The sequence below is a fragment of the Mytilus californianus genome, unplaced genomic scaffold, assembly GCF_021869535.1.
Source record: "Mytilus californianus isolate M0D057914Y unplaced genomic scaffold, xbMytCali1.0.p SCAF_6, whole genome shotgun sequence".
Classification (NCBI taxonomy): domain Eukaryota; kingdom Metazoa; phylum Mollusca; class Bivalvia; order Mytilida; family Mytilidae; genus Mytilus; species Mytilus californianus.
In genome coordinates, this window is record NW_026262712.1 from 53,572,990 (window position 1) to 53,585,984 (window position 12,995).

General features: G+C 32.4%; 1 protein-coding gene across 1 annotated transcript; it reads right to left on the reverse strand.

The window, feature by feature from the left end:
* Positions 1-227: 227 nt before the first annotated feature.
* LOC127706548 (uncharacterized) lies at positions 228-9,543 on the reverse strand. Its single transcript, XM_052211204.1, has 3 exons — positions 9,078-9,543; positions 4,441-4,828; positions 228-609 (listed from the first exon to the last, which is right to left on the reverse strand). The coding sequence occupies exons 1-3, from the start codon at positions 9,541-9,543 to the stop codon at positions 228-230; spliced, it is 1,236 nt and encodes a 411-aa protein (XP_052067164.1).
* Positions 9,544-12,995: the final 3,452 nt, after the last annotated feature.

Below are 12,995 nucleotides of genomic sequence, written 5' to 3' on the forward strand. Positions count from 1 at the left end.
TTTATCAACAATATGTTTCGGATACTCTATTAATACATATTGTTCTCAAATGTATGTATATCTTGTCCATGCTATTTATCGAGGTAGAAGATCAAGGTCATTCTGTTGCAGTTATGTATTAGGCGTTGAAATATCCACCAAACGTGTTACATTCAAAAAAGTTAAAACAATACGTTATTCTGACGTCATGTGCAAATATGAAACTACAGAATAACTTAGATCTGTCTTCATTTGTGATGTTCTTTTCGCCGTTTGATAATGATAAAAACCATTCCATTCAGAACTCCTCCGATATTTGTGAAGGAAATAGCCAGGTACATAATTACTTCCGGTATTTCTCCAAGTAGGGCAGTTATAGAGTACACGGCCAATGGAAACCATTGTATCAAAAATACAGCGACGAACAGTGACATATTCCTTGCAGATTTGTGGACACATTTAATAGACTGAGCGGCACTTCCTAGTGTGTTTGCTATTTCCGTACTTTCCTTGTAAATTCTAATCCACGTGGCAATATAAAGTATGCTGTTTACGACGATTACAACGAATGTAAGCATCGTGGAGTAAAAAAACAATAAATCCGCACCTTTAATGGCATCAAAATGGCATCTATAAACAAAATTAATAAAAGTTAAGTCTAAATGTTTTCTTGCATACAGTAAAATTCTTGCTATATAGATATAGGAAGATGTGGTATGAGTGCCAATGAGACAACTCTCCATCCAAGTAACAATTTATAAAAGTAAACCATTATAGGTCAAGGTACGACCTTCAACACGGAGCCTTGGCTCACACCGAACAGCAAGCTATAAAGGGCCCCAAAAATTACTAGTGTAAAACCATTCAAACGGGAAAACCAGCAGTCTAATCTATATAAAAACGAGAAACGAGAAACTCGTATGAACTACATAAACAGACGACAACTACTGTACATCAGATTCCTGACTTAGGACAGGCGCAAACATATGCAGCGGGATTAAATGTTTTAATGGTACAAAACCTTCTCTCTTTTCTGAAACAATAGTATAACATCACAACATAGAAAGACATACTATAAAATATCAATTGGAAGGCTTAACTCAATCAAAAAACGCACAATTAATGAACGAATAAATTTGATCTGTGATGCCTGAATGCAAATACATAGTTAATAAAAATTATAAGGGATAAATAATTTATGTCAAAAGTAATTAACAGGTTTAAACAAAGTATGATACCACGGTGAAATGTTAAACAATATTTAGAAAATCGTCACTTTTGAAAAAATATGCGTCAAATTATACACAGGTAAATGAAAATAATTTTGTTGTTAAGTATACTTCTTCTGTGTGTATAAAATCTTCCGTTTAGGAATACCAAGAAATTTCTTTAATATCAATAAAACTTATCTAACACTTGCTACATATGGGGTGAATATCAACAATAAAACTATACAATTAGTGCTAGATAAAACGTCCTGTACAGGTGCAAAAACAGCATTTAAGGAGAAATGAAATAATTTTGATGTTCATAGTACGAAGAAGTGAAAATTTGTAGTAATTCCAAATAATCAAAGCTGGTATATAGACAAGATCCATATTAACATCAAATAACAAAAAAGCATTACAAATAGTATCAACAGGTCAAACCAACAAGAAAGTACGATTTGAGAGTACTACATATGTAGCAGTTACTGACAGCTAGTTAAAAGCCAAAACAATTAATAATAAAAAATCATGCATCAGAGACTAAAATCAACTAAAAAACATCCCAGGGATTTAGTATTTTAACGTCATGAACAGTCAAAGAAGACATGACTTGTGCAATGCCAAAAATAAATGTATCGACAGGTAGTAGGATAGTTAGGAGTGACTTCTTTATAGATAAAAATGAACGTGTGTGTGTCTCCATACATCCTGTTTGTTAACATTCATTTCTAAAAGCTCTTATTTATTCAAGTTGCTGAATATTCAGTGGCAAATCTAACATGCAGAGTCAGTTGGATGAAAATTCAATTAAGTGTCATTGGCTGATTTAGAGTCATCTTATTCTACTACTTCGTACAATATTACGTCAATAATCGTTAAGAAAATCTTTCCAACTCGTATATTTAATGCATTTAATAGCTTTGTACAATCACAAAGGTTCATACGATTTGCAACTAAATTTTTATGATCTCTAGTGAAATACGCTAAAAACTAACCAGCGGTGTTGAAAAAAAATATGGGGAAGTTGCATTTTACATAATTATCATTAATTCATTATCAATATGGAGACTGTTGCTTGGTGCATATAGTTGAGTGCGTACATAATAAAGTTCAAACATTTTGAAGTTCAAAGGTCCAAGAAAAACAAACGAATGTATTATTGTTTATTCATGACAGTCTCGTGAGCTTGAGATTTTCCCAACACTTTTATTTCTAAAAATTGATTCCAAACATGCAGACGAGAGAAATCATACACAAAAAAAACCAGCCGAACAGACGCCATTTGTACGAACAATGAGTCTTATCACATACTGCCATCGTAGCTGATAGTATGAGGCACCGTTTTACGATTTATGAAAAGATGATATCAAAAAATTGATATCAGATAAAAAAAAATTGTATTAGAAATTTGAATTTTTCATATCAGAATTTTTTTTTTATATGTATCAAGAAATTGATTTCCTGATAACAAAAATTCGAATTCCTGACATCAAAAAATCATTTTGTTATATTAAGAGATGTACTTCTTTTTTTATATCAGAAATTAAGGGAAAAAAATAATAATGGCAGCTGTATGTTAATTAACGATCTCTAGCTCACAATATTCCAAACATCAGGAAATATATGCAAATAATGTTCCCGGTAGACTAATTGTGTCATAATTTGGAATACCTCTAGACGATATTGGTCATTATATTGGTTACCCCGGTTCCTTTGGTGCAAAAACAAAATAATTATATCACTGATACTTTAAGTTTTATGAACATGATTGAGACTACAAAACCTCAAGAAAACTGCTATCTAATAACTTTTGATGCCAAAAACATTGTACACTAATCTTAAGTTTAGAGAAATTTTACAAACAACAGAACGAACACTGAATTACCTCGATCCTACTTATTACGAAATTCGAGTACCACCAAAAGACAAAATAATGAAACTGTAAGACATTATTCTAAAAAATAACATATTTACTCATAATAGTAGTTTTTTCTATCAAACGCTTGTAGTTCCAATAGGCAGAAGGGCGCCAGCGGAATTAGTCGACCTACGAATGTACGAAATACTGGAAAGTGTTTAACAAAGATTGACACATCGAAGCATAATACTAATGTGTTCAAGATTTAGAGACGTTGGCTGGATGATATATTCAGGTTTAACGGGCGGAATACAAGAACTTGCCGCCTGACCTAATACAATATATACCAATCTAAAGTTACATTCTAATTTTTCAAAAAATGAAGTTAACTTTCTTGACAAAGTCGTTTGCAAAGACGAACGTTTCAAAAACGAAGATATTTTTCAAATATGAAAACGTACATTAAATCTACTGAAACTTTTCAACTCCTTCACAGAAAAACCTCACATCTAAGAAATGTATTTAAAGGATTTATTAATGCGAGGTATTACGACAAATAAAAAAAAAATAGCAGAGTATCAAAAACGTCTTTTAAAGAGCGGTTGGAAAAAAGACGAAGTACTTTAATATACTAAACATGCACACAGAACTAGCCTACTACATTCATAACATAAACAACAGAAAATAAATTAAAAAAAATAGATAAAAAAAAAACACTGGGGCTTAAGTTCACAAAACCCTGGCTGAACATATATATTTCAGAGGAAATCAATAACTACTTTTAAAAAGACGGGAATTTACAAGATTTTTTTACGAAAGCAACGAATAATTGATATATGAAACACAAAAATGCAAACTGAAATTTACAACTCACAACCGATGTTCAGTTCAATAATACAATTCAATTAAAATGGTATTTATGTAAATAAAACTTTAACACAAAAATACTTATTAGTTAACTACTAATGAAGCTGAGTTCTGAGATATTCGTTCCCTGAACACGAACGAAACACCAAACCTGATGTTTTGGCTAATGGCTGAGCTAGGACGCTTTTATTGACACATTCTTGATATAAAAAAAAATCGATATCAGGAATTCTATTTTTTTATATAATATAAAAATCGATTAATGTAGATGATATAAAAACAAAAGGATTTTTTTTATAGAAAAGAAATTGAATTACTGATATCAAAAACAATTTATCTTAATGTGATGTTATTCTTCAGATAAAACAAGGACCAACACTTAAAACAATAAAATCTAGTTTGTGTTTCACTTACTATTATTGAAGATCAATGAGTTTTAGACGTGGAATAGAGTGTCATAAATTCTTCAAAACGTTCTGATGCTTATCAACATGACTATTAAATATCACTGAAGTATTTTATACTTACGAAATCCCTGTTGGACCAAGCTTTCCAAGAAAAGCTGACACCAGATGAACAACAAATGGTATACCAAAAGTGTACAACAACAGCTTCCAGTCATATTTTCCCAAATGTATATCTTTTCTCAGGTATATCATACTAAAGGCATTAATAGAAACCGCATTGACCATGAACATTTGTGCGGATATGAACTCCCCAATGACGAAGGAGTAAAACATACAAAGTTCTCGTGGCTGTACATGGTTCTTTGTAATGTATATCTGCAAATGTTCCAATGAATGAGTCAGATTAAAAAGACCATCGCATATGGCCATGTAAACTACAAGACGCTCGCTTTTGGTCCTGCTGAAAAATCGGTGATTTGAAGTTCGGAAAGATAAAGCAAGAACAATCACTGAAAACGTTAGACTGATGCTTATGCATGAAAGTGCAGTCAAATGTAAAGATACAAAGTGATTGTTTTCCAGACCAAATAGAGGCAGGTCGTACCCATCTCGTGGCGTATGGATTGTTGTTGTCTTGTTCGAAATGTGAACATCAGAATTTGATGTAAATTCAGAAATGTTAGACATTGAAGCGTTTGCCTTCATTACGTTTACCAGAAATGAATATCTAATAAAGGAAGTTTGATTAATATAACAACTAAGAGCAAATCTACAATCAGAAGATCTTGACCTTTGATAAACTTTAAATTATTGAATTATTTATTCACAAACTAATAGCTGCCAGATTTCCCAACCAGAAATGCATTGTTTTAGATCTGAAGTTAATAATTAGCAAATGGAAAACGGTTGGTACTTCCTGGTTGATTATCTTACCAGCGCAGAGGGTCGACTCGGAGCGGATAAAACAAAGTGGTATTTGATAAAAAAAAAAACAATTCCAATGTTTGTGCTAAAACAATGTTTAGCTTTGTACTAAAAAAATATTTCTATGGCGCCATTTTAATATAAACTGAAAAAATATGTTAATCCGAATACAGTAGAGACCAGTGGGTTTCAATGAGTTTAGATGCACGTCACATTAGATTTACGACATAGATGAAATTTCATGATCACAGTGCATTATAAATGGCTACTAACAACTATCCAGCCAGGACAGCCAATAAGTTTATGTACATATAACATCAATATTTTTTTTACCTATCTATCGTCAACAAAAGTTATAGTGACGTTTTCCCTAATGTTGTTAATAGTTTTATAAGTTCATGAAATTACTCATCCTTCTGGGAATCCAAAATGTACCTTGGCGAGCATTTTAGCGATGGCAGACAGAGAGGTGTTAGTTGTTTTAACTTTGTCAACAAGGTATATCAAACTAATGTTTCTCACGTGTTTACTTGTAACTTAATTCTTGCAAACGATTTTTTTTTTAATTTGGGCAAATGAAAAAAAAAATAGGGCGAATGAAATGCCGATTGACACGAATGCATAACTCAGGTTTTGGTTGAATGCAATATGGTTTTGTAGTGTTCAACGTTTTAAATTTGTTTGGCTTTAGATAGATATAGGAAGATGTGGTATGAGTGCCAATGAGACAACTCTCCATCCAAGTTACAATTTATAAAAGTAAACCATTATAGGTCAAGGTACGGCCTTCAACACGGAGCATTGGCTCACACCGAACAGCAAGCTATAAAGGGCTCCAAAAAATTACTAGTGTAAAACCATTCAAACGGAAAAACCAACGGTCTAATCTATATAAAAACGAGAAACACGTATGAACTACATTAACAGACGACAACTACTGTAATCAGATTCCTGACTTAGGACAGGTGCAAACATTTGCAGCGGAATTAAACGTTTTAATGGTACCAAACCTTCTCCCTTTTCTGAAACAATAGTATAATATCACAACATAGAAAAACACACTATAAAATATCAATTGGAAGGCTTAACTCAATCAAAAAACGTAAATTAACACACAATGAACGAATAAATTTGACCTGTGACACCTGAATGCAAATACACAGTTAATAACAAATTACAAGGGATAAATAATTAAAGTCAAAAGTAAATAAACAGGTTTAAACAAAGTTAAAGTATGATATCACTGTGAAATTTCAAACAATTTATAGAAAATATACACTTCTGAAGAAACCTGCGTCATATTATACACAGGTAAATGAAAATAATTTTGTTGTTAAGTATACTTCTTCTACTGTGTGTATAAAATCTTCCGTTTAGGAATACCAAGAAATTTCCATACTTTTGGTCTCAGTCGTTACTGAAAAATATATTCAAGAAGCACGTGCTGTACCCTGACACAAAACAATTTAACAAATGTTTTCCATAGCAAGAAAAATGTTCAGAGTATTTAGTAATTCATATCAACAAATCATGCAAAATATACAGAAACGATTATATTTATAAAGAATATTTTTATATATGTAATTGAAATTTCAAAGAGACAGCAACACAACAAAAATAAACAACCTTACAAAAGACAGTGGTCAATCCATGGATCTAAAAAAAATAGACAGACATTATACTACATATTGTCTCGACCTTAAGCAAGTTGAGAAGTCCACAGATATTCAATCAGTATTGAAATTCTCTAAACGATGTAATTTATGCTGCACAAATTCTTGTTATTCTTAATCAAATCTAAGATAAATTTATTAAGTTTTAAAAAAGAAAATGTTAAGAATGGTTAATGCGGCTAAATAATCCTAATGGATTAACGAGATTTGGTCATCGGTAATCCACTGTTGCTTCATGTTTACCAGTTTTCTATTTACCACCTAGAGGTACGTGTGGACCTGATTAACTTTGTGTTGATAGTCATCGAACGTGTGGTCTGATTGGTACCATGTAACAATGGTGTTATAAAAGACACTTGCTTTCATGTATATTATTTATAGATTATTAATGGTTCTGAAAACGTTTAATCTCATCAAAGGCAAATAGCCTTGAGATTAGATGTAGCCATAGGTTATCTGTTAATCACTATTTTCCAGACATGTTAATCACTATTTTCCAGACAAGATCAAGGACGTTTCACTTATGACTTCTTTACTTGGCTGATACAAAACAACCCGCTGCATTTGTTTGCACCTGTCATAAGTCAGGAATCTGATGTCCAGTAGTTGTCGTTTGTTGATGTGGTTCATAAGTGTTTCTCGTTTCTCGTTTTTTATATAGATTAGACCGTTGGTTTTCCCGTTTGAATGGTTTTACACTAGTAATTTTTGGGGCCCTTAATAGCTTACTGTTCGGTGTGAGCCAAGGCTCCGTGTTGAATACCGTACAGTGACCTATAATAGTTTACTTTTATAAATTTTGACTTGGATGGAGAGTTGTCTTATTGGCACTCATACCACATCTTCTTATATCTATTGAGATGAAAAATTGTCATACAAAAAGACAAAAAGGAAAATTAAGAAAAAAGGACTACAATTTTCATACTGTGGAGGTTAGAGAAAGTGTATCATTTCGTTTCTGAGTTGATCATCCTTTCATAATTCATGTATACCGTTAGGATCATGTTCTTGATTTTATGTTATTTCTATAGTTATAATAAAAAAAAACAAAGACAGAGCATAGGTCATTTTACATTTGGATGCATACTTGGATAAGTTTATTAATTTCCTGTTTCAGAGTGAGTCGATCATTGAACATCAGAAAAAGAAATTAAGTACATTCTCATTTCAAAATTGAATAACTTTTTCGAACTTTGTGGTAACAATGATTGATAAGACCGGCTTACTGTGTGGAATCTACGCCCGTCTGATTTATCTACCAATATGTAAAAAGATAGAACAAAGGGATTATCTTTGCTATCGGGACATTGTACTCGTTTTAAGATTTTCGCAACATTCTTACAAGTACCAAGAATACAAATTCAAAGATAACTAGTAATACTCATAATGATAGCTGTCTGTTTTCGCTAACTTTCTAAAACTAAAGTTACTTATGCTTTGTGACCCTATAACTTGAATATTTGATTCCCATTTTTGTTAAATCATTTCATCCTTTTCACCTAATTAATAATATGGCTTGAAAACATATGTTCTGTATGGACCTTGATATTCATTTCTTCTCTTTACTCCTGTTTGTGTTTTCTTTTAACTCGGCAACAAATCCATTGTAGACACATTACTGATAAAAACCCTATTGTTATAAAAGTGATAATTACATCTATAAGGTAGAACGAATACCAAGGCATATCTATAGAAGAATGTCGGAAGTGTTCGTTGCCATATTTGGTAACTAAATTAATCAAGTATGCAGCTCGTTCAGGTGGAGTTTGTGGACGGCTATGAAAAATCGCAGAAGCTTTCATTATGTTAGATTTAAAATGGCCCTTGAAGGCAATATTTCTTATATTTTCTACTAAGTTTTGAACTGTAAAATGGTAAAAATCCATAGTTATTCCATAATGTTTGGATGTAATTACGGCAGCATTTGCTGGTTGGTCTACGCCAATGGGGAAAACTATCATTGGGATGCCGTGGTGTAGAGCCTCAAAAACACTACTTTTACCTCCATGAGTAATGAATAACTTAGTCTTCGAATGTCCTAATAAGTCATTTTGTGGTATCCATGGCAACATCAAAACATTTTTCATATATTTTACCTCTTTTCCTGTGGCAACTACGAAAATTAAGTTCGTCACCATATTAAAAGCTTCGAGCATTTTGCCTAATGTGTTCGTTGGAAGAGTTTTAATAATGCTTCCGAATGAAACAACTACGATGCCATCTTGGGAACTTTGAACAAAATCATCTAGTTTGTAAGGTAACTGAATCGCAGGTGTTGCAGCAAGTCCACCACACATAATGACATTTGACGGGACTGGATGTGGAAATTCCAATAACATATCATTATCAGCAATATACATTAAGGACTTTTGTTTTATTTTTTCATTAGAAATACTTTGTTTTTCCGGTACATATCGTTCTGATAAATTCTCAAAAGAAGGTACTGAAGGACGTAATGATAGCATTAGATATCTAACAGTATTTATAATTCTTTCAAGGAAAGTCATTTTATCACTAAAACTAGAAAACAGTGTTGGCATGAATGATGGGTTAAATGGCACTCTGTTCACTGAAGGGTCAATAAAGGCCCCTAAAGAAATAAACGGCAGATTTAATTTGTACGCCATGACAGAGAAGCAGAGAGTAGGTGCATAGTCTACGATGGCATAATCAAAATGCTGGGCGGCTAATTCTTGCACATGCGCCGTGTCATTTAAATATCCATGACAGAGTGCGTTGGTCCCTTTCAACCACTCGGTCAATGCTGTTATTTTAGCTCCTGACATCATCGTTTCTACCATCTCTCTTATAATGTCTTCGAAATAAAATTGATCAAGACTCTTTGCTATAATGGTTGAAATATTAAATCCATCATTTATCAAGTCAGTGTTCATCCTTGATGCCACAGCAAATGTTACTGAATGATTTAACTTATTTAACTCCTTTGAAATTGCAATCATTGGTAACATGTGACTTTTTGACTGTGCCATAATCGCAATAAACTTTTCTGCGTGTACGTGTAAACTTATTTGGTTACTTAAGGACATCAAAAGTAAAAGTATTTTAATCATTTTTGTTTACCAAATAAAGACAGTTGTAGAATACGTAATGAGAATATTTTTCTTATCCTTCATGTATCAACTTATTATTATCATTTGGTTACTTTCATCCTTTTGCGACACCTTTTATAATGTTAAACTCGTGTTGTGTAGATCTATTTTCCAGCAACTTAGTGCATGACCTCTTTGTTGCAAAGGAAATACACTGAAACGAAATAAAAATACAAATATATTAATGTGAAATCCTCTTTGGTGGTTACAATGATTTTAATGTTAATTTGTGTTACTGTTTATGTGTGCATCTTTGTATGTGTGTTTGTGTGTTTGGATTATTGACTCATTCACGTTTTCCCAACATTTCCATTTATTCAACAAATCTATAAATAATAAAACCTTGCAATAACATTATCGAAATGTTTCCTTTGAACGTTTCGGATAAAGGTATTAAAAACGCGTCGGGTGCACTAAATCTATAAAGTTTTACATCATTCGATGTTGTTCTGGTTGACTGTCATTCTATGATGATAAAACTATCAACTTTATGACCACTAATGTTTAGTAATAATATAACTCGATTGATGCATTATAACTAAGTTCTTAGTATATAAATTGTGTAATGATACGAAAACGGGGGTTTCAACTCTCTCATGGAAAGTATTGGACGGTTTCATGCATGGGGCGAATTACATAGCAATGTAATGCATTGTATTCCAATTACTTTGACAAAACCAGCATTATAATACAATCACAATTACTTGTATTTTGGAAAGTAATGCATTACATTAAAATTACTTTACCAAAGTAATGCATTATATTACACATTACATTTTATAAATCTTATAATCAAAAGAAACATTATATATACAATATTTTGTATTGAAATCCTGGTAACCCTTAAATAGGTTTTTTTTAAGTCTACACAAGGTGGTTGTTATATTTAATCATCATTAAAGTTTCAAATGTTTCATCTTTCATACACATTCTGTCTGGTCTGAAAACTTTTCCAGCTTTACTGAATAATCGTTCAACTGGTGCAGATAAAGCAGGAACAGACATATATTTTGATGCTAATTTTGCCATTATTGGAAATTTATTTTCTTGTACTTTCCAATACAAAAGAGGATTGGCATCAGATGTGTCACACTCTTCTCCAATGCAAGTGGCAATACACTGAGTTGATCCTGACATGTGACGTTTTCGCTTAGGAGTACCTCTAGGAAGAAAACTGAACAAATCATCAGTTTTTAATTTTTTTAGCAGAAGAGGAAATGCTGTCAGCATCATCATCCTCTGATTTGAGAGAATTAATCAAAGAAAACTTCTTTTTCAAATCAACCATAAGATCATCAACATCTTCTGTCTTGCTCCATAAAAGTTTAAATCTAGTGTCAAGAATTGATGAGGTTGTGTATACATTATCCTCCTCATATTTACATAGCCTTTTTGAGAGTGATGCCAATAGAGCAGGCACACATTTAGTGCTGTAATCACTTAACAGCTTGCAAATGTTTTGTTCAAGTGTAATGTAACTGGGGTCACCATACTACCACTGACATTTTTCTCTCTTTGACCAAGAAGTGTAGCATCCTCAAAGTGTTTGAGAATCTTACAAATTTTACATAACACCTTTCTGTCATATGCAGTATTGCTTTCACAATCATTTTTTTCCAATTTACATCTAGAATGTTCAAAATTAAACGGATCATGTGCATTTTGCTATTCCACCTAGTAGCATTCATTGCATGCAGTCTTTTTTCATCCTTGAAATTACCCCATGCCTGGACGGTATTGATAGTTTTCGATTGTTGTAATTTGAGTTATACTAAGTACTTGTTTTGCTTCGTCGCCATCTTAAAAGGCAACCTGCAAGCAATCCTTCATCAATCGACCAATACAAATTGTTATCTAGACTGCTCAACTTTAAAAGATATAAAGTTTTTCGAACAATTTTCTTTTGTTAAAGTCTTGTCTTATATATTTTTTACATTGTATATGCCTATAAGTGGATTCTTTTGGAAATAAAATATTATTATTCATATTCGTCACTACGATCTAGTAAAGGTCTTTTATCACATTTGATTGTTCTACCATACCTTTTAGTTTTGTTTAATTACAAAATCAACAAGTTTGATCTTTAACATTGCAGCCAAGGACGATATCTCCAACTCAAATTATGTCAATGGAAATAAACTCATCATAGATATCAGGTTTTAAATATTGTATTTGCGACAAACTATCTATTTAATTGAATGTACTACTCAAAAGTTTTAATGCTCTCCTTTTAATTATTTTGCGTCTAAAACTTTTGATCCTGAGCGTTTCTGATGATGGTCATTGAAGTTGATATCAATATTGAAGACCTACTATTAGCCTACAGATGTCTTATGGTATCTGTTTCGTTGGATTAATGTCTAACTGACATACACCAACGTATCCGTTTTATAGCCTTGGTGGTTTCGATGAAGCTTACTCTCCTCGAGTACGGAAGGTCGTTGGTTCGAACCCCAGCCAGGTCAAACCAGGCACTTGAAAATTGGAATTGTTTGCATCTCCGCCTAGCACACGCCATTTAGAAGAAAGAGCAAATACTGTTCGGCTCGAAGTCAGAACAATGTGTTCGAGTAAGGTGATATGTCTTCCTACGGACTGTTACATTACAAAATATCTAAATAAATATCCGGCTCAGTATGTCAGTCTAGTACAAAGCATGTTTTATATTCATATCTCATGATGCATTAAATTGGCTACTGGACATTAAAAGCCATTCATCATCATCGTTATCACAAATTAATCGTTTTTGTTTCAAAATTACAGATGAAAAATGTTTTCGAAATATCATGCAAATTGTAAAGATCTTTCGCATAATAAAAATTTTATATTTTATTAATTTTACTTCAGCAAAAAGTAATAATTTAGAATTAAACGAGATCCAAAGTTCCTATCAGTAATGAAAACAGCATTGCTCAAATGAGCCCAGAGCCAATGTTGTGGATCCTGGAGATCAACGATAACATTTAGAT

Bases quoted from the DNA above. Each gene is read 5' to 3' on its own strand.
- LOC127706548 (XM_052211204.1), bottom strand. From the start codon at position 9,543: ATGGCGTACAAATTAAATCTGCCGTTTATTTCTTTAGGGGCCTTTATT. The intron at 4,829-9,077 runs GCAAAATGCTCG...TAACGTTTTCAG, and splicing joins TCTTCCAACGAACACATTAG to TGATTGTTCTTGCTTTATCT. The intron at 610-4,440 runs GTAAGTATAAAA...TTTTGTTTATAG, and splicing joins CTTGGTCCAACAGGGATTTC to ATGCCATTTTGATGCCATTA.